We start from the raw sequence: 18,301 nt of genomic DNA, 5'->3' as shown, positions 1-18,301 counted from the left end.
GCCCCTCTTCGCTGGCAGCCGCCGCCACGGAACTCCATCCCCAGCAAGCACCGCGGCGGCGGCGGGGCCGCGGTGCACCCTGGTCTCTGTAGTCGCGGTGCACCCTGGTCTCTGTAGTCGCGGTGCACCCTGGTCTCTGTAGTCGCGGTGCAGCCGCTGCAGCGGCCGTTGTGGTAGTGGAGGTTGCGGTTCCCCGCGGGCGGGGCGGGCCCGGCAGCAGGCGGAGAGCGCCGGGATGGCGGTGGGTAAGGACCTGCTGCAGCTGGACCTGTATGGGCTGCTCGGGGTCGGCGAGAAGGCGTCGGAGAAGGAGGTGAGGGCAGCGGCCGGGAGCCGCCACGGGGAGTCCCGGGCCGGGGCCTCCTTTCGGTGCCCCTCAGCGGGGAAGCCGGGTTTAGCGGCGGTGGCTTTGCTGCGCGCAGTTTACCCTCCCGTTTATCCCAGCTCAGGCCCGCGAGCGAGGCCTGGCTTCGGAGGAGGAAGGGATCGGCTGGGGAGAGCTGCGGAGCTGGGCTCGGGTGGGTTTGACTGCTCGTGTGCGCCCGGGAGGGAAGCTGCCGCCTTGAGCCCGGTGCCGGTTGTTGGAGGCTGCGCTGGGTACTGCCGGTTCCCGTAATCCATGGTGTTGGCTTTGGAGGTTTGGAGTTACCCCTTTCCACATGATTTACCGATTGAATTAAAGGGAAACACAAGATTTCATAGAGCAGTCAGGGTTGGAAAGGACCTTAAGATCATCCAGTTCCAACCCCCTGCCATGGGCAGGGACACCTCACACTAAACCATGCCACCCAAGGCTCTGTCCAACCTGGCCTTGAACACTGCCAGGGATGGAGCATTCACAGCCTCCCTGGGCAACCCATTCCAGTGCCTCAGCACCCTCACAGGAAAGAATTTCCTCTTTAGATCCAATCTAAACTTCCCCTGTTTCAGTTTGAACCCGTTACCCCTTATCCTGTCAGTCCAGTCCCTAATGAAGAGTCCCTCCCCAGCATCCCTATAGGCCCCCGTCAGATACTGGAAGGCTGCTATGAGGTTTCCATGCAGCCTTCTCTGTTCAGAGAAGCCTTATCTGTGCTGGCCTGTGGAATATTTCTGTTATTGGAATAGTTGTGACTGATGCAAAGGAGAGTTACCTGGCTCTTAAGTGCAGTCCTGCTTATTCAGGAGCTGGGATTAGCCTGCAAGGCTTTAGTGCACGTTCCCCTTACAAGAGCTTTGTCCACAGGGTGGTGCTGGGCACTGAGAATTCCACTTGTTTTAGCAGAGGAATGTGCTTTGGCTATGGAACAGAGCAGCTTTTCTTCCCAACCTTTCTTGTTCACTAACAAAGGGGTCTTAGGTTGATAACAGTGACTAAGCTCAAAGGTGTCAGGGTTTCTTTGAAGTGTAGAAGGCATTAAACATTCTTTGGTCAAAAACCCCTCACCTCTCCAAAGCCAGTTGTACCGTAAATGGTGCTTGCTGTGTCCCAAAGCTGCAGCTGCAAAGAGCATGCTATCCCTCTGCCTCGGTGATCCAGACTTGGCTGGGGTGATCCTGAGGTTTGACTGCTGCAGCCCAATGCACCTACAAGTGAAACCTCTGGCTTTGAGAAGCTGAGACCCATTCAAGATACCGGTGCCGACGGAGTGTCCTGGGCTCCAGCGCTTGTCCTCATGGTGCAGTGTGATTAAAAAGGACAAGTCACTGCACTGAGGTTGAAAAGCGAGCATTTCGGAGGTCTCTTGCTGTCACAGTAGCCTGCTTTACCCTTCAACGTGGGGGGGGGGTGAGCTATTGGTACTCTACAAAGGTCTTTATTTCTGGTCAGGCCTGGAGGATGTCAAGTCATGCACATGAATGCTGGTTCAACCACAGCCTTCTGCTTACTTAGAGAGGTTTGCTTTCAGTCCAGCAAAACCCACAACAAAAGAAACCCTCTGAACAGTCCTTTTCTCTCTGTAGTGTTGTGCTGTTGGTTCTTATCCTCAGGTTGCTTTTCTCAACACAGAGCAATGAGTAACTCTCCCCCCTGGCTCTTTGCAGGTGAAGAAGGCGTACCGGCAGAAGGCCCTGACGTGCCACCCCGATAAGAACCCAGACAACCCCAGGGCAGGTGAGATGGGGCTGTGCAGACACAAACAGCAGCTCGTGTTTCTTTTCACGTGTGCACATTCCTGGAAGCAGCTCTGCCTTGCTTCAGGTCTGCCTGTGTGTGTAAGTAAGGGACCTGGGTACATGTAATGTAAAGTACACACAGGCAGGACTAAGAGTTGTTTTGTCACTGCCAGAGAGCTCTGGTTTTGAGGTTGAATGCAATCATGTTTGCTTGGGGACCATCAGTGTTAAGGCAGTGCTACAATTGTATTTGCACCTCCCAAACCTTCCCAGATGGTACTTGAAGCCCAGTCCTTTGGCCGTGCTGTCCCAGTGTTCACTGGCTGGTCACTGCTTTAATTCATACCTCTTAGTGAAAACCTCAACAGCAAATTTATAAATCATACGAGCATATGATAGTTTATAAGTCATATCTATGGGCAGTGTGTGTTTTTATCTGTTAGAGACAAGGCCCTGACTGCAGAGCTGAGCATACCTGAACTGTTAGCAGGGTCTGGCTTGTGCAGCTTCTCTGTTTCAGTTTGTAGCTGCAGGTGGCAGTGAACAGCAGTGGTAAGGACGAAGGAGGCAAAAATAAACATGGCTCTGTACTTTGCATTTCCCAGTTCAATGGGCTACAGTCCAATAGATTGGAAGCTTACAGCTGGAATACAGGTTAAAATATCACAGCAGAGAAACAAGCTTCTAGAAGCAGTGAGAGGAAAGCTGCGGGTTTTGAGGTGTGCAGAAGGCTGAGAAGTGAAGTGTGTGTGGAAGCCTCCAGCCTGTAAGTGCAGCTCTTCCAGGAAGAAGGTTGTCAACATTACTGTAAAATGCAAAGCTTGAATGCTAGGCTGCAAAGCTGTTGATGTGAAAGGGAGGATTTGGTTACAACACTGGGTTTCAGGCTGGCTGCAGGTTGAGTGATAAGCTGCTGTAGATGGGTTCTGTGGAATTCATGTTTTCTAGGTTTCTGTTCCAATGAAAGAGTCCCAGTTTTGGTTTCTTAATTCACACTGATTTCTATAACCAGTGCTGTGTGTTGAGGTGATCCTGGCTATAGCGTTACAAATGATTTGGAAAGATTATTCTTTCTGCTGTTCTGCAGGTCTCACCCATAAGGGAATGTCATTGCTGGTTCACCCCCAGGCCGCTAGCATGCTTCTCTGCATCTCACCCTTTTTTCTTCTAATCCCCAGCGGAAGTCTTCCACCAGCTGTCTCAGGCCTTAGCGGTGCTCACAGATGCAGCAGCGAGGGTAAGGATCCTCCCCTGTGCTGGGCGCTGGTGGGGCTGCAGCTTGAGTCCTGTGTTCAGTTCTGGGCTCCTCACTCCAAGAGAGACCTTGAGGTGCTGGAGTGGGGCCAGAGGAGGGCAATGGAGCTGGTGCAGGCCCTGGAGCCCAAGTGTGATGGGGAAGGGCTGAGGGACCTGGGGGGTTCAGTGTGGAGAAGAGAAGGCTCAGGGGGGACCTGATGGCTGCCTCCAAGTGCCTGAGAGGAGGATGGAGCCAGGAGGGGCTGGGCTCTGCTCCCAAGGAACAAGGGGTGGAACAAGGGGAAACGGCCTCAAGCTGCACCAGGGCAGGTTTAGATGGAGCTGAGGAACAATTCCTGCCCCAGAGGGTGCTCAGGCATTGGAACAGGCTGCCCAGGGCAGGGCTGCAGTCACTGTCCCTGCAAGTGTTCACACCCTGTGGAGACGAGGCCTCAGTGCCATGGGTTGGGGGTGGCCTTGGCAGTGCTGGGGTAGGGGTTGGACTGGATGAGCTTAAAGCTCTTTTCCAACCTGGTTGGTTGTATGACACCCATCCCTCGGTGGTGCTGGGCTTGTGTGGTGCTGCGGGTATGCTGAAGAGGTACTGGGATCTCTGCCTCTCTGTCCTGCTCACCTCCAGTGTGTCCTCATGAATGCAAGTCTCATCTGTTCCTCCCTGTAGTTCTCCATGAGGTCATATTGTAGATGACAGATAAGAACTTAGACAAATGTTCTTTTTGTGGCTTGATGTGCTGGCAGTAGCTCTGTCCCTTCACTCAGGGGTGAGATACTGTCTTTAATAATGTGTTAGACTGGAGCAGATCCCATTTAAAATCTGATAACCACTACACGATGCAGGGCCACATGGGATTCCCATGGCAACAGTGCATCTGCAGTTCCCTTGAAGACAAGGTCTGACAAATAAATACTATCTAGCTGTGGTTGCCAAGGCTCAAAGCCTTTCCAGAGGGCACAAAGGAGACTTGTAAACAGCAAAGCTGAATCAGAATCACAATCTCTTTCCTTCTGCTGCAAGAGCTTTGCTGCCAGGTGTAGTTTGGGCTCTCTTGCTGTGAGGAAGTGGTTGAGTGCCCACTGCTTGAGGCCTGAAAGTAATCTGAATGTGTGATGGGGAGGAATAAAACCAGATAAAACTGAGCAGGTGACTATACCCAGATAAACTGAGGAGAGAAGGAATGTTGAAACTTCAGGTTATAAGATTGAAAGACGTGAGATAACTCTCCTCTGTTCAAACATTGGCAAGGTTTGTGATCTCCCTGACAAGGGGCAGTTTAGCTTTTGGCATCCAGGAGCTCTTTGGCTTCTACATTTTGAAAAGGAGAAGGTATTTAGCAAACCCCTCCCATGCAGGAAGGGAAAACACCAGCTTCTGTAGTGTGTAAAGCAAGAGCAGTGCTTTCCTGTACAGCTACTCTACAAGTAAGATGTGAGCACTGTGCTTTAGGTAGTACAGACAGGTTCTGTGTAGGCTGATGAAGAGATTACCAACTGGTTTAAGCAGGTGCCAGTGAAATAGCTGGTTTCCCCCAGTTCTGAGGTCTCTGTAGTGCTAAATGAATGTTGATGTGCTACTGCTGCTCAAGACTTCTGGTGCTCTTTGATCTCACACACGCATGTGAGTCTGATGCCCATCTTGTATGAATCTTTCATGTAAAACAGACCTCCTTAACTGTAAACCTTTGCTCTAAACCAACCCTGATCTGTTACCAGTGCCCCTAAAGCTGCTTTGGGCATGTTCAGGAACCGAAAGCACTGTTGCCATCTCTGAAGAAGGGGCAGACCTTCTCTCCAGTACTCTTTGCAGTTACTTACAGACTCCCGTGCCCCTTCAGGCTCCATCTGGAGATCCGTGGGCCTCTTCTCATGTTCCCGGGGTGTTTGTGTGAGCTTCCAACACTTTCAGGAGCAGTGTCAGCAGGAAGCAGCAGATCTTTCCCTCTGCTTACAGTGTTTCAGTGTCTGATGTGACCTTTATTCACTGCTTTCCATTTCTCCCTCCCACTTTACACAGTTTCACACTGTTGTGTTGTTCTCTGACAGGCGGCGTATGACAAAGTGCGAAAAGCCAAGAAACAGGCTGCAGAGAGGACACAGGCACTTGATGAGAAGAGAAAGAAAGTGAAGCTTGGTAATGACATCAAACCTTCATTTGCTCTGGGCTTGAAGCCTTCCTTAGCTGGGTGTCTGCATTTCTGCTGCTGCTGGAACTGACCACGGGTTAATCTGCTGCTCGTCTGCCATGGCTGTGGCCTCTTTGTGCCCAGTACAGTGCTGTAGCCATCTGAAATCTCCCAGAGCCATAGGTGGGATGGTTCTGCTCTGGGATCAGGGGGTTGGAGGACTGGAATACTGGTGATACACTGGCAGAGGGGAGGTAGCAGAGCTGTCAGGGCTCTACCCTGAAATTGCTGTAGGTGCCAAGTTTATTTCTTTGCATCCAGCTCTGGTCAGCAGTGAAAATCCCCTTTGGATTGTTCTCATTTGGTTGCTTTCTCTGCAGATCTTGAAGCCAGAGAACGGGAAGCTCAGGCCTATGAGACTGAAGAGGAGGAAATCAGGACAACGAGATCATTAGAACAAGAAGTAATGATAAATTCTGAAGAGTTTTCTCTGCTTCTTTTACAAAGAATAGCTGAAAATCTTTGGTTTCATAATGAAATCCATGGGATGTGATGCACCAAATCTGTGTAGCAGACCTCCAGCCTTTTGGATTAATGGCCTCTCCGAAAGGGGCGTGGAGAAGAGATCTTGTAGCAGTCTGGCGTGTGCCACTCTTGGGATGTTATCTTTTTGTCCAGCCTCTTTTGCCATAGCAGACAATAACAACAGCTAGTGGGTTATGTGCTGGCCAACGGGCACTAGGAACATGAGTGGTCTGATTATGAGTGCTGGAGCTCTAGCAGGTGAACTAGCAGGAGGGTTGCCACAGGAGGTGGGTGTAAGATAAGAACTCCCTTCGTCAGCCTTGAGCCAGCCATGGAACTGAGCCCTCATGCCTGTGCCATCTCCCCTCTGCTGTAGATAATCCGCCTGCGTGAAGAAGGCTCCCGGCAGCTCAAGGAGCAGCAGAGACTCATTCAGGAGCAGATCTGGCGTGAGAGAGAGCAGCACTTCCAAGGTGAGAGCAGAGGAGATTGGAGCCCTCGGCCAAAGTATGTGTGTGGGGGACTCCAGCTCTTCTGCAGACAGAGCTCGGGCACTGGTGCAGCCTTATCACTTGGTCACCTTCTGTGTAGGACTTGCACCTTCTTCGTGGCGAAGTCAAAAGACTGGTATCTCTGTGAAGTTGCTTCCTTATAAGTTTCATGCTGCTCTTCAACAGGCTGCTGCTCCTTTCCAGTAAATACTTCGGAGTATTGAATCCAGGTGGTCTGTGGAGCCCCACAGTTATGCTGGAGTGAGCCTGAAGTCCTGCTCATCTCTCAGTGGAAGCAGTCAGTGCTGCAGACTCAGGGAATGGTTCAAGTTTGCAAGAACTAATGATTGTTGTTGGTTTACTGCTCTGGTATTCCCTTGCCAGGTCCCAATACTCATCACCCAAAAGAGACTCAGTGTGGAGAACAAAGTGTGGTATGGTTGCTGAGGTTTACTTTCTGGAAGTCCTGTTCCTTGAGTATGCACAGTCTCCATCCCAGCCTTGCACAGAGCAGTTAGTTTTCCTCATACAGGAGGGGGTGAGAGTTTTCCAGAATCCTAGAACCTCACCCTTTGGCATACCTAAACCTCTTGCCCATCCACACCGTTCTATAGCGAATTGCCTTTTCTAGTATCCTGTGTCTGTGTAGGCTTAAAATATGGTTCTGGGTTTCAGAAAGTTCTCTTTTCAAAACTCATTACAGTGCTGCTCAGGGTTTCAGTTCAATGGGAGGATTTATTGTCTCCTGCTTCCTACTCCTTTCATTCCAGCAGAGGAAGCAGCATAGGATCTGTTCCTTTCTCTCAAGAAAAACATTGATGTAATGAGTAAAAAAGTAACCCCAGGGGTCCAGATGTAGGAGTTCTTTTGGGAGTCACCAGGGCACAGTCAGACACCACTAGCTGTACGCAGTCATTTGTAGAATGACAGAAGCAACCAGGTTGGAAAAGAGCTTCAAGCTCATCCAGTCCAACCCTTACCCCAGCACTGCCAAGGCCACCCCCAACCCATGGCACTGAGGCCTCGTAACCTCGGTGTGTGAACACTTGCAGGGCCGGTGCCTGCAGCCCTGCCCTGGGCAGCCTGTTCCAATGCCTGAGCACCCTCTGGGGCAGGAATTGTTCCTCAGCTCCATCTAAACCTGCCCTGGTGCAGCTTGAGGCCGTTTCCTCTTGTCCCATCCCTTGTTCCTTGGGAGCAGAGCCCCTCCTGGCTCCATCCTCCTCTCAGGCAGTTGTAGGCAGCCATCAGGTCCCCCCTGAGCCTTCTCTTCTCCACACTGAACCCCCCAGCTCCCTCAGCAGTTCCTCATTCAGACTTTCTTAACTTGATTTCACATCTCAGGAAATGGGGAGGTTGTTAAGCATTTGCTAATTGTAAACCACCCTGAGATCCTTGCAGTGAGAGCACACTACTATAAGGTATTTCTTTGCAGGGCCAGATTATGCTGTCTCAGGTTATGCTGTCCTGCCTTTTTTTGTCTACCCTTTATTTTTCCACACTTGTTCCCACCACCACAACCCTCTTACTGGGAAAATGTTCTAGAATCAAGCAGATCTCCTGCCTGTATTTTTACTTAGCTTGTTCCAGCCTTGCTTGTGGCAAGTCTGGGCATCATAGAAGGAAGAAATGCTGACATCCAGGATCCAGTCTGTGCTATGCTTCCTGATGATAGTGTTGCATGAGAGTTTTGGGGGTTAAATGATCCAGTGAAAGCCCAGGACTGTTTGTTATTGCCATATGTGTGTTCTCAGGGTGAATTTTGTGCTAATTGATCTTTAACCAAGAGCTCTTCATTCATGTCCTTTCTGTCTGTTTTTTCCTTTCCTCTCTTTAGGCAAGCAAGAAAGAAAAGAAGCTGAAGGCAAAATAACCCCTAAACTCAAAGTAAGACATCCTTATAAAGCAGGGGTTTGGTGAAAACTGATAGAACATAACACAGCTTCAGAAAACAGAAGGGACACTTCAAGACTGCTGAACTGCTGTGTCCCTCTGTACAGTGGAGGTGAAGTTCCTCTACCTAGTGTGCATTATGCATATGAACAGCTCCTGTTATTGCCTTTAAAACATCTTCTCTCCCTCTCCCTTTTCTCTACTGTCTGGTTTAGATTTTTGAGCCTGAAATTGAGTTGTCTCTGCTTTCAGCACAGGGAAACATCTGCTTATTACCCTGATAGAGCCATTAGTATGCTTTCAAGTACAGTCTTTTTATTCCAGTGAGCAGTGCTTCTCCCTGTTCCCCAAATAATTTGTTCCCTTTGGACATTCTGATGTTGAGGTCACTGTTCTGGGGGTGTAACTGTAAATAGCAGATTAGATTAACATGCAGGTGGCAGGAGCTGTTCGCATGGACAAAACTAACTTATCTTTATTTCCCAGCTCAAATGGAAATGCAGGAAGGAAGATGAGACGAGAGGGGGTTACTCAAAAGACGTTCTGCTCCAGATCCTGCAAAAGGTATAAGAAAGGCTGGTGGATTCTAGGAAGTTACATACAAACTGGAGTGGGTCAGTTCTCTGTCCAGCTTTCTCAGACAATTGTCAGAGGCCTTCAGCATGACCCATCGGCCGTGATCTGTTCCCCAGGGAGCACCAATGGCTCACTCCCAGCAGGGACTCCTGAAACTCTTCCCACTGTGTGGTTCATGCCCTGCATAGCAGTCAGCCTGGCTGTGTGGTTATGGTGCACTTTTGCCTTCACTTAAAAGCACTAGACATTTGCTGCTGTGGGAAGTGCAGGGACAGGCATAGACAAGCCTTTGATGTGAGGAATCCCAGCAGGTGATCTTTATTTTCCCTTCATGCAAGTGTCTCCTGTAGCCCTGATTCTGAGCAAAGCAGCCCTCTTGCACTGGGGCTTGCTGGAAGCAAAGTGTGGAGCTCCATTCCTCCCCAGAACTATTTCCTGGAGGGGCAGAAATTATGACAGCTTGGGATCTGTGGGAGCATCCTGCAAGACAGAAATGGTGACAGCTCAAGCCTCATGTCTGAGAAAACACACGTTTTCCCTTTGCTTTCATCTCTTGGGTCTGCAATTAACCTGTCTTTCTGTCTTTGTCTTACCAGTATGGTGATGTGCTCAACTTGGTGATCTCCAGCAGGAAGACTGGGAGTGCAGTTGTGGAATTTGCTACGGTTAAGGCTGCTGTAAGTCTGGCAGAGCCCCCGGATGTGTGTGGCTGACAGTGGGCAAGAAGGGGTGCTGCAGGAGGGAAGGCTTGGCGAGCTGACAGCCTCCAGACGCTGCCTTGTCATTAAGGCACTGAGGAAGAGTAATGAGAGTCTAAAGGTACAGATGCCTGAAGGGAGTGGCAAAGCTGGAGGCACAAACCCAGAGCGGGTCATGCACATAAACAAGCAGGTTGTGTGTGGAAAAGGCTGAGGGAAGAGGCACTGCTTCAAAAAGCAGGCACTGAGCTGTTCAACCAGCTCTCACTGAAGGTGAACTACCCATTGTGGGAACGGGCTTCAGGAGTTTTAGAGGTTATATCAGGCATTTGTTTCAAAGAAAGCAAAATGTCTTGACTCACTGGGAGTTACAATAATTCATGTGGCTGTGGAAACAGAAGTCGATCAGTTACCCTTAACTGTAGTACTTCCATCAACTTAAACTTCACTGTACAAGAGTCTCTATCCCTTGTCACCTTTCTTTCACTCATATATCCATATAATTAAGGCAACCCCTCAGGGTTGTCTCTGACCCTGTGACCTGTTTATCAAAAGTACCAGCAGTGATATGTTCTATATTTAATGCAAATACAGACCCTAAAGGGTGTCCGTCATGTAGGGCGGCTGGGAAATCAGTGCTGGTTGTCCCCTGCTTGCCCTTGCTGCCAGGCTGAGATGGAATTTAATGGTTGTTGGTGACCCGGGAGGGAGTGGGGTCTGAAATTCAGGTGGGGATGGATATCCTCAATGGCTGTTTTCATTGTCAGGAGATGGCTGTGAAGAATGAAGTTGGCCTGATAAATAATCCTCTCAAGCTTTCCTGGCTGGAGGGCCAGCCCCAGAACAGTCCCAGCACCATCCCTGACAGCAGTGGTGACCCCACGACTTCCCAGGTAAGGAGACACAGCACAGGCTGCTGTTACCTAAACCTGTTTCTATAGCAGCCTACACTTCACAGTGTGCTTTGCATTGGTGGCGAGATGTTGATTCCCAGCAGAGCTGATAAGAAGCTCTTAATGCAAAGCCCCCTTCTCTGGTACCTCTGACCCTTTTGTGCTGAAGCAGTGGCATTTTTGGAGGACCTCTTGCCTGAGTAGCAGCACACTGAGAACACGAGTATTTGGATACCTCGATCTTCACACAGTCTCTCTTCAAAGTGATGGCCGAGGAGGTTCCTTGCTCAGCCAAAGCCTCTAATGCTGTTCTTGGGGGATTTTTACCAATGTCATTTGTGGGAATTCTTTGGCTGACAGCTGGTTGAAATGGGTCTTCTAGAAGGCTTCTTTAGGGAGGCTTGGTTACTCGCTGCATTCCCAAGAGGATGAAATTTCAGTGCTGAAAGGAAACATCTATTCTCAGGGTCTGCAAGATGGAAGAGAAGGCAGTTATATACCTACATAGAGACCTCATTGCCTGGTTTTGGTCCTCTTTACTCGTGGCTACTTTGAGTGCAAGGTGTGTGTTAACTCTTAGCTGCTGCTTCTTTATTTCACAAGAAATCCCTCTGAAGCTGTTGCTCTTGAGTAGTGAATGTATTCCAATCACAAAACACATGGAAGGCAATAACGTGGTCGTTGAAAGGTAGAAACCAGGCTGAGAAGGTGTTGCAGCAGCTTGTTGACTCTGTTACCCCTTGCTCTTGGTGGCTTTCTGGAGTGGGAGGTGTGTCTGCTTCTTTTGAAGCAGGTTATGTCACACTTTGCTCTGTAGCACAGAACTGACCTTGTGCTCTCTGTGTCTTCTGATCTAGTTAGCAATTCTTTGGCTGTGAAGGGACCCGAGATCCTTTGCTGGTTATTTGAGTTCCAGTTCAAACTCCATGTGACACTTACTGCATTCTTCCCTGTGGTGTAAAGATCAGAATGATCTAATTGCAGAGAGGACTCTTGCCTCATGCTGTACAGGTGCCCTTACCCGGTGTCTCAATCAGCTTTGTGTGTGTTCATTACCTACATATTTTAGCAGCTTATTAGATTGTTCAGAATGAGAACTGGCTTGTTCCTACCTAAGAGAGCTGCTGCTACAATTGGAATTTGCTGGTGGATTCTTGCCTCCATAGGTTCAAAAGCACTGGTTTTAACTGGGTTGATCTTGGCTTCTTTCCATGACCAAAGCTTGTTAGTGTGGAAGTGCAGCGTCTGCTGCTGTGGAGGATTAGCTTGGTGGAGCACAAGGGAGAGCAGGCTGCAGCAGCAAAAGGTGTCCATGCTGCTTGGAGCTGGTGACTCACTTCTGCCCAACACAGCCTTGGCAATCCCATACAGCTCTCAAAATGGTGAGGAGCTGTGGCCGGTGACTTGCATCCTTCCCCAGGCATTGCACTGCTGATACTTGTCTGTCTTCGCTGCTGCTTTCTGTAAGCAGCTGCAGATCCTCTGGTTACGTTGCAGTCTTGCTGTCCACACTGAGATCTCCAAGCTGCTCTGGTTCCTTTTCCTGGTTCCTACTCCAGACCCTCCCCAGATCCTGCTGCTGTTTCCACTGGGATGCTTCTGAAGACTGTAATGTGGTGAGAGCTTCTCTTGGCTGCAGTGCTTCCACAGAATGATAGAATCAACTAGGTTGGAAAAGACCTTTAAAATCAAGTCCAACCGTTACCCCAGGACTTCCAGTTGACTGATTCTCTGTCCTCAGCTCTTCAATTCTAGACCATACAAAATGAGCTCTCTCATACCTCTTGCCACTGCCTCAGCGTACTCCCTGCTTCATCCTCTCGTACACAGCCTGGCTTCCCAGCCACCGGGGCCACGCTCTTGTGTGGAAGCTGCACTAATCTCATTCTGATTTAAGCTGCCCTCGCTTCCTATCCTCTGCTCCCTCTGGGTTGCTCCTATTTTTGTCTGAATCCACCCCCGTGTTTGTTCCCACTCTGTGCAACTCCCTCCCTGCTCTGCTTCACAAACCAGCCGGAGACCTACAGTTCTCATGGCAACACGCTCGCTACTCATCCGCTTCCGAGCTGTGTCTGCTCCCTGCCTGGGGTAATCAGCCAGGAGCTGAGCCCCAAAGCCCTCAGCTACAGGGCAGCCACACACTAACAGGGACCATGGGGGCTCTGGGAGCAGTTTCCAGGTCAAAACCAGGCTGGCTGTTGAGAAGCCCTGCTGTGGGGAGCCAGTAAGAGACAAGATACTGGCCTCCACGGTCTTGGCTGGCTTGTTTTCTTCTGCAGCAGTGGGTTCACATTGTCCAGCAGTTCCTGGAGAGCTGCTGGAGCCAAAGAGGTGAGTTATGCTTGAATTACAAACACTGTGGATTGGCCACCGTTACTCCAGGCTACTGAGAGCCATGACTACTTGATTGCTGCAGCAGGTTCAAGGCACACAGCAGCTCTACAGTGCTGTGAAGAGCATGTTTTGCCACCACACAGCATGAAGCACTTCCCATTCAGCTGGATTAAAGTGCTGAGGAAAGCCTCTGTCTGGCACTCTTGCATCTCTCCTAGCTCCTTTGAGGTTTCATAGAGTTGGTTTCATGCTATCTGACTTTACAGGCTGATGTAAATCTGGAATGTAAGAGCCATCTGTGCATTCTCTGCTATGCCTCTGGGCACTTTGCTGTAGGTGGCTTCCAAAGCTTGTGGTTATCTGGGGGCCTGGAGGCTTTAAGAGCCCTGGTATCTAATCTAGCTATGAAAAAGGTCAGAATTGGTGACCCAGTGATTCCATTTCAACAGTTTGCCCCCGTGCTGACTTAAATGCTTTTAGCTTGGCAGAGCCCTTCCCATCCTACCCCCTGGGAAGATAAAGTCCCAGCCCAGGAGAGCAGAGCCATGCTGCTTCCCCACCCTCAGAAGAGCCTCGAATGCCACACAGGGTGCATCTTGGTGGCTACAGATAAGGGGCCTGAGCTCTCTGTGCCTGAGCTCTTTGTGGCTTGCTACCAATGAAATGAGGCAACAGGACGCTTCCAGTCACAGATACATTTATTCTTCCATATCTGTACAGCTGATAGATCAGTGCATGCTTCAAGCAGCAGTAGCTAGAGAAAGTTCTTCTCCTGCTAGTAGGATAAATAAACTGCTGTTGCTGTATTACGAGCCTGTGTGGATGCTTACCTGTTTCCAGGCTGGGAGGGCCGACTGCACTTGAGTTAGGGGGAAAGAAACCCACAAGGAAGAAAAAAAGGAAGAACAGCTTTGATTTCATTCACATCCAAACGTGGTGGGAGAAGAAAGACCAGTTTGTGTCTCTGACCCTTGCCGTAACTATGGCTTTGAGACGCAATGCTACTGTCTCCTTGCAAGCCGCCTGCTTATCCAGAGATGATGATGGTGCCATATCCCTTTCTGTCCGTGCTCTGCAGTGTCACAGCCGTATCCCCAAAACGAGTCATTTGCCAAACGATGCCATTCTTCCACAAGGAGGAGGTGCACAGTCAGGAACGGGGAATTCCCAGTGTGGAGAGCGGGACCTTGCCCACAAGGTTCCAGCAGCCAGTGCTGTCATCTGAGCAGGGAGCCTGCGAGCTCTGCTCCGAAGAACTCTGTGGCAAGGACAGGAACAGGGACAGTCTGTGATGGGTAAGGTGAGAACAACAAAACAGACCACACAACAGGAATGCTGCATGCGTCCTCCTGCTAGGACTGGAGAAACTGGCAGCAGCAGTAAAGAAATGGGATATGTTAAATGATAAATACCTTCAAATGGCATAATCTCTTGGGTTCTGTTTCCTGAGGGTCTGCAGAACATCCTCGAGAAGCGATAGCCCCAAATCCACTTTGAAGGACAGGAAGGGGTCAGACAGGTCAGAAAGAGTGGTGCCGTTCTGGGAACCTGACTCTGAGGTCCCATAGTCTGTAGCCTGGTCCTTGTGGAATTGAGTTTGAGTGGCTTTATGGTATTGAGTAGCATCAGAAAAGGAGATGTCGGAGTGAGAATCTGTGTGGTCAATGATGTTGGGGCAGCTAGAACTGTCCAGGTACAGCCGGGGAGGCTTGGGGGGAGCTTGTGCCTTGGCTAGGTTTTGCTCACTCTGACATGACAGGTAGTCAGACTTGTCCTTCAGATCCCTCAAGCATTCCCTCTTCTGGCACTGTCCATCACTGTCCAGCGTGTGGCTGTTCTGGTTAAGGAGGATGACTTGGTTGCCCAGCTTTTTGTGTCTCCTGAGTGAGAACCGTCTGAAGAACGTTGTGGATTTAATGGACCCTCTCCGCCAAGTATCCATGCTGATGAGAGGAGCAGGAGGAAACTGATGACTCTTCACAGGCAGGTGCTGGACTCGTGTCGCAGGATCAGCAGCAAGCGGCACGACAGGAACAACCTCTTCCGTCCCTGTTCCTGTAGCTGGAAGGAAAACAGAGAGGCTGGTATTGCAGGAAATGCAAACTTCCCACTATCTCCCTGTGCTATGGAGCAGTTGGCCTGCCTTGGCTATGGAGGAGTCTCCTTCAGTGGAGTCTCCTTCTTCAGTGGAGAAGGAATGGTGATGTCTGAGCTTATTAAATCTGAGCTGCAGGAACCAAGTGGTGAAGAATAGCAAAGGCACACAGTCACCATGAGAACAGATTTAATCTAGCATCTAGAACAGAAGGGCACTGGGGTACCATGGTAACCAGGCACCTTCTCCATGCAGGGCACAGTATAAGAATCTCAGTGGGTGGTTGGGAAGGGAGACGGTGACTCAGTCCTGCTGAAGGAAACCAAAGAAACAGTCCAGGAGGAATCTGAACCGCGACAAAACCCAGGTGTAAAAGGGAAACATCAGGAAAATGGAATGTAAACCAGACTTACGCTGTGGTGGAGCAGCACCTCAGTCCAACAGGCGGAGAGGAGAGACTGCTGAAGCCCTCGGAGAGCTGAGGCTGCCACGTTCACCAGCACTGGGACGCTGGAAGAAGCAAGTCCAGGAACAGTTCAGCCAGATTGGACCCGGAACGCCGAAAATCCCCAGCGCCTCTTTCTCTTCATGTGCCTCCTGTCACTGCTTCCAGGCTGCAGTTCCTTGTGCGTATGGATTTGTTTTGAGCCAAGCCCTTGCTGAGTCAGCCACGTCAGAAGCTGGGTTTTACACTATTGGTAATTGCCAGGATTGCAGGAAGTAGGTGTGTGGAGTGGCAAAGCATCAGCCCACGCGCTCCCGAGGAGAACACGAGCTCCCTCCGCGGCACCCAGGCTGCTGGAGAGCTGGCACCGTGGACTCGGAGCCCATCTTGCATCAGACTCTTCCTTCTCTTGGTGCTGTCCCTCCTGCCGCTTCTGCTGGCTTCTTGTCTGAGCAGAGCTCCCAAAGGAGCCTGGAAATCATCTCTTGTCTGTTTTAAGTGTAAATCCAGAGTGCGAGGTGGTGATTCAGGTTTGGATGGTGATTCATCTGCAGGAGCCTCATGCGGGTTACTTCACTGAGCCCAGCAAGCGACAGTGTTTGTGGTTAGTGGCCAGGAACTTTGAAGCAGCCCAGTCCTGCCACTGAGGGCTGATAGAGTCTGCTGCTTGCTCAGACACTCTGAAGACCTGTGCTGAGCAGTCCTGAGGGGTTATTTCATTCATGCAGCTCCTAAGATACCAATTACAGCATATTAGTCTCTTCATTTCCCAGTCTGAGCTTCTCATCTGTTGTGGGCTTCTGTTTTCTCCTCCCAGCCAGACACTGCAGCTGGAGGAGCCGCTTTGCTGGCACATGACAGCAAATTTGCACTTGCCCCATTTTCATGCAGAATCTTACTGAGCTGTTCTATTGCCTTTTCATTCCTTCTCTTTGCTGTTTACATGTCCCTAAGACACCAGTAGATGTAGTAAAATGAACATGAGATCTACTTCTTTTCATTCACCTTCTCTGAAGATGCTTTCATTTTCTACCTGAGCTGTCAAGCAAATGAGCTGCATGTTTCCAAGCATTGCAGAGCTTTGAATACATCCAGAGTAGTCAGGCCACCTACTGATGTTCAGCGGCTTCTGAAAGCAGAGAGCCAAACCCACCACTTTGCTCTGCAGGAGCTGCTGTCATCTGCTGCCTACATTGATTAGGTAGAGTCTGCAATCAGCTTGCTTGATATGACAGTTGCCACCACACACAGAAGAAAAGGCTCCAAGAGCTTTTGAGAACTCAGCCACACTTGGGTCAGGTTTGGGAGCATCCCTGCTGGTTTTCCTGCTGCAGCCACTGCAATGACTGAAACCACACAAGGCTTTGATGATGATGTTTTTACAGCATTAGCCTTTGTAACGGGTGAAGTGTACACTGGACTTTGTGCCCGGGTGTTGGGCCTGCAGAGCAAGCTCGTCATCCAAAATAACCAGCCCCAGTGAGGGAAAGCCATGCTTCCCATCCAGCCTCTGAGCAGCTTTCCAGACCTCAGAGCAGCTTCCAGTGCCTAAAGAGGCCTGCAAGGATGCTGGAGAGGGACTCTTCATCACGGACTGGAGTGACAGGACAAGGGGTGATGGGTTTAAACTGAAACGGGCAGATCAGGTTGGAGATAAGGCAGAAGCTCTTCCCTGTGAGGGTGCTGAGGTGCTGGCACAGGGTGCCCAGAGAAGCTGTGGCTGCCCCATCCCTGGCAGTGTTCAAGGCCAGGTTGGACACAGGGGCTTGGAGCAAGCTGCTCCAGTGGAAGGGGTCCCTGCCCGTGGCAGGGGTTGGAGCTGGAGGAGCTTTAAGGTCCCTTCAACCCAAACCAGGCTGGGATTCGATGATTCTAAGCCTGTTGTGAGCAGGGAGTACCTCCAGTTGCAAGCAGGTAACTGGGGCTCTCAATCTGTCCCACTCCCTGCCTCAGGGCAGCACTGTTAAGACTCGGGCTGTTTCCTATAGGCCAGGTGGCTTTCACACCTTGCCCCATTTCTCTGGGGTGGTTCATAGGAGTGTGACCCCCTGCCCCGAGCGTTCATGGTGTGAGTGTGGTTCATGGAGGGGGGCTGCGGGGGAGCTGTTCTCAACAGTCTGTTTGGTTTCTGCCCCCAGGAATCAGTGGTGTCCGAGCGGGACTACGAGAGCCTGGTGATGATGAGGATGCGCCAAGCAGCAGAGAGGCAGCAGATTATTGAGCGGCTCAAGCGGGAAGAGGAGGAGGAGTCTCACACCTAACGTGAGAGAGGATGGGTTCTCCCACCCCATCATTCTGCATTTCCAAAGCTGCTGCTTAATTTAAAGTCAATAAACCTCCTTTTTTTAAAGCTGTTGTAGAAATAGGGCTTGGAGCCAGGCTGAGAGAGCTGGGCTGGGGCAGCCTGGAGAAGAGAAGGCTCCTGAAGGGGAGACCTGAGAGCAGCTCCAGTGCCTAAAGGGGCTGCAGGGAAGCTGGAGAGGGGCTTGGAGCAAGGGCCTGTAGGGACAGGCCAAGGGGAATAGCTTGAACCTGCCCGAGGGGAGACTGAGCTGAGCTCTTAGGCAGAAGCTCTTCCCTGGGAGGGTGCTGAGGCACAGGGTGCCCAGAGAAGCTGTGGCTGCCCCATCCCTGGCAGTGCTCAAGGCCAGGTTGGACACAGGGCCTCGGAGCAAGCTGCTCCAGTGGAAGGGGTTGGGGTTGGAGCTGGAGGAGCTTTAGGGTCCCTTCCAACCCAAAGCAGGCTGGGATTCTATGAACAGAAGCTCAGTCACTGCAGCTGAGCCAGAGGTGGGATGGAGATGGCTGTGTGTAAGTGGAGCTCTCCTTCAGGAGCGTGCAGGAGCCTTTGGCAACAACTGTTTGAAACAACCCACA

At 50.7% G+C, this 18,301-nt stretch overlaps 2 protein-coding genes across 4 annotated transcripts; one reads left to right on the top strand and one right to left on the bottom strand.

Annotated features, from left to right (window-relative positions):
• The first annotated feature begins 200 nt into the window (after window positions 1-200).
• On the top strand, window positions 201-17,774 carry DNAJC17 (DnaJ heat shock protein family (Hsp40) member C17). Its single transcript, XM_062623302.1, has 11 exons — window positions 201-313; window positions 2,026-2,095; window positions 3,276-3,334; window positions 5,395-5,482; window positions 5,855-5,937; window positions 6,376-6,472; window positions 8,328-8,377; window positions 8,870-8,947; window positions 9,556-9,636; window positions 10,425-10,550; window positions 17,563-17,774. Exons 1-11 carry the CDS (start codon window positions 236-238, stop codon window positions 17,683-17,685), a joined length of 933 nt encoding a protein of 310 aa, XP_062479286.1. The 5' UTR covers window positions 201-235; the 3' UTR covers window positions 17,686-17,774.
• CUNH15orf62 (chromosome unknown C15orf62 homolog) lies at window positions 13,565-17,071 on the bottom strand. 3 transcript variants are annotated; one of them, XM_062623305.1, is made up of 3 exons: window positions 15,393-17,071; window positions 14,297-14,945; window positions 13,565-14,170 (listed from the first exon to the last, which is right to left on the bottom strand). In XM_062623305.1, the coding sequence occupies exon 2, from the start codon at window positions 14,824-14,826 to the stop codon at window positions 14,299-14,301; it is 528 nt and encodes a 175-aa protein (XP_062479289.1). In that variant the 5' UTR covers window positions 14,827-14,945; window positions 15,393-17,071; the 3' UTR covers window positions 13,565-14,170; window positions 14,297-14,298. The 3 variants fall into 3 exon arrangements, with proteins under 3 accessions (XP_062479289.1, XP_062479288.1, XP_062479287.1); XM_062623304.1 differs by having other exon boundaries at window positions 13,565-14,142; window positions 15,393-17,070; XM_062623303.1 differs by having other exon boundaries at window positions 13,565-14,945; window positions 15,393-17,069.
• Window positions 17,775-18,301: the final 527 nt, after the last annotated feature.

The sequence above is a fragment of the Pezoporus occidentalis genome, unplaced genomic scaffold (genome assembly GCF_034315485.1).
Source record: "Pezoporus occidentalis ecotype Australia unplaced genomic scaffold, CSIRO_AGI_Poc_V1 ctg250, whole genome shotgun sequence".
Classification (NCBI taxonomy): domain Eukaryota; kingdom Metazoa; phylum Chordata; class Aves; order Psittaciformes; family Psittacidae; genus Pezoporus; species Pezoporus occidentalis.
This window is presented reverse-complemented; position numbering and strand designations above follow the sequence as displayed.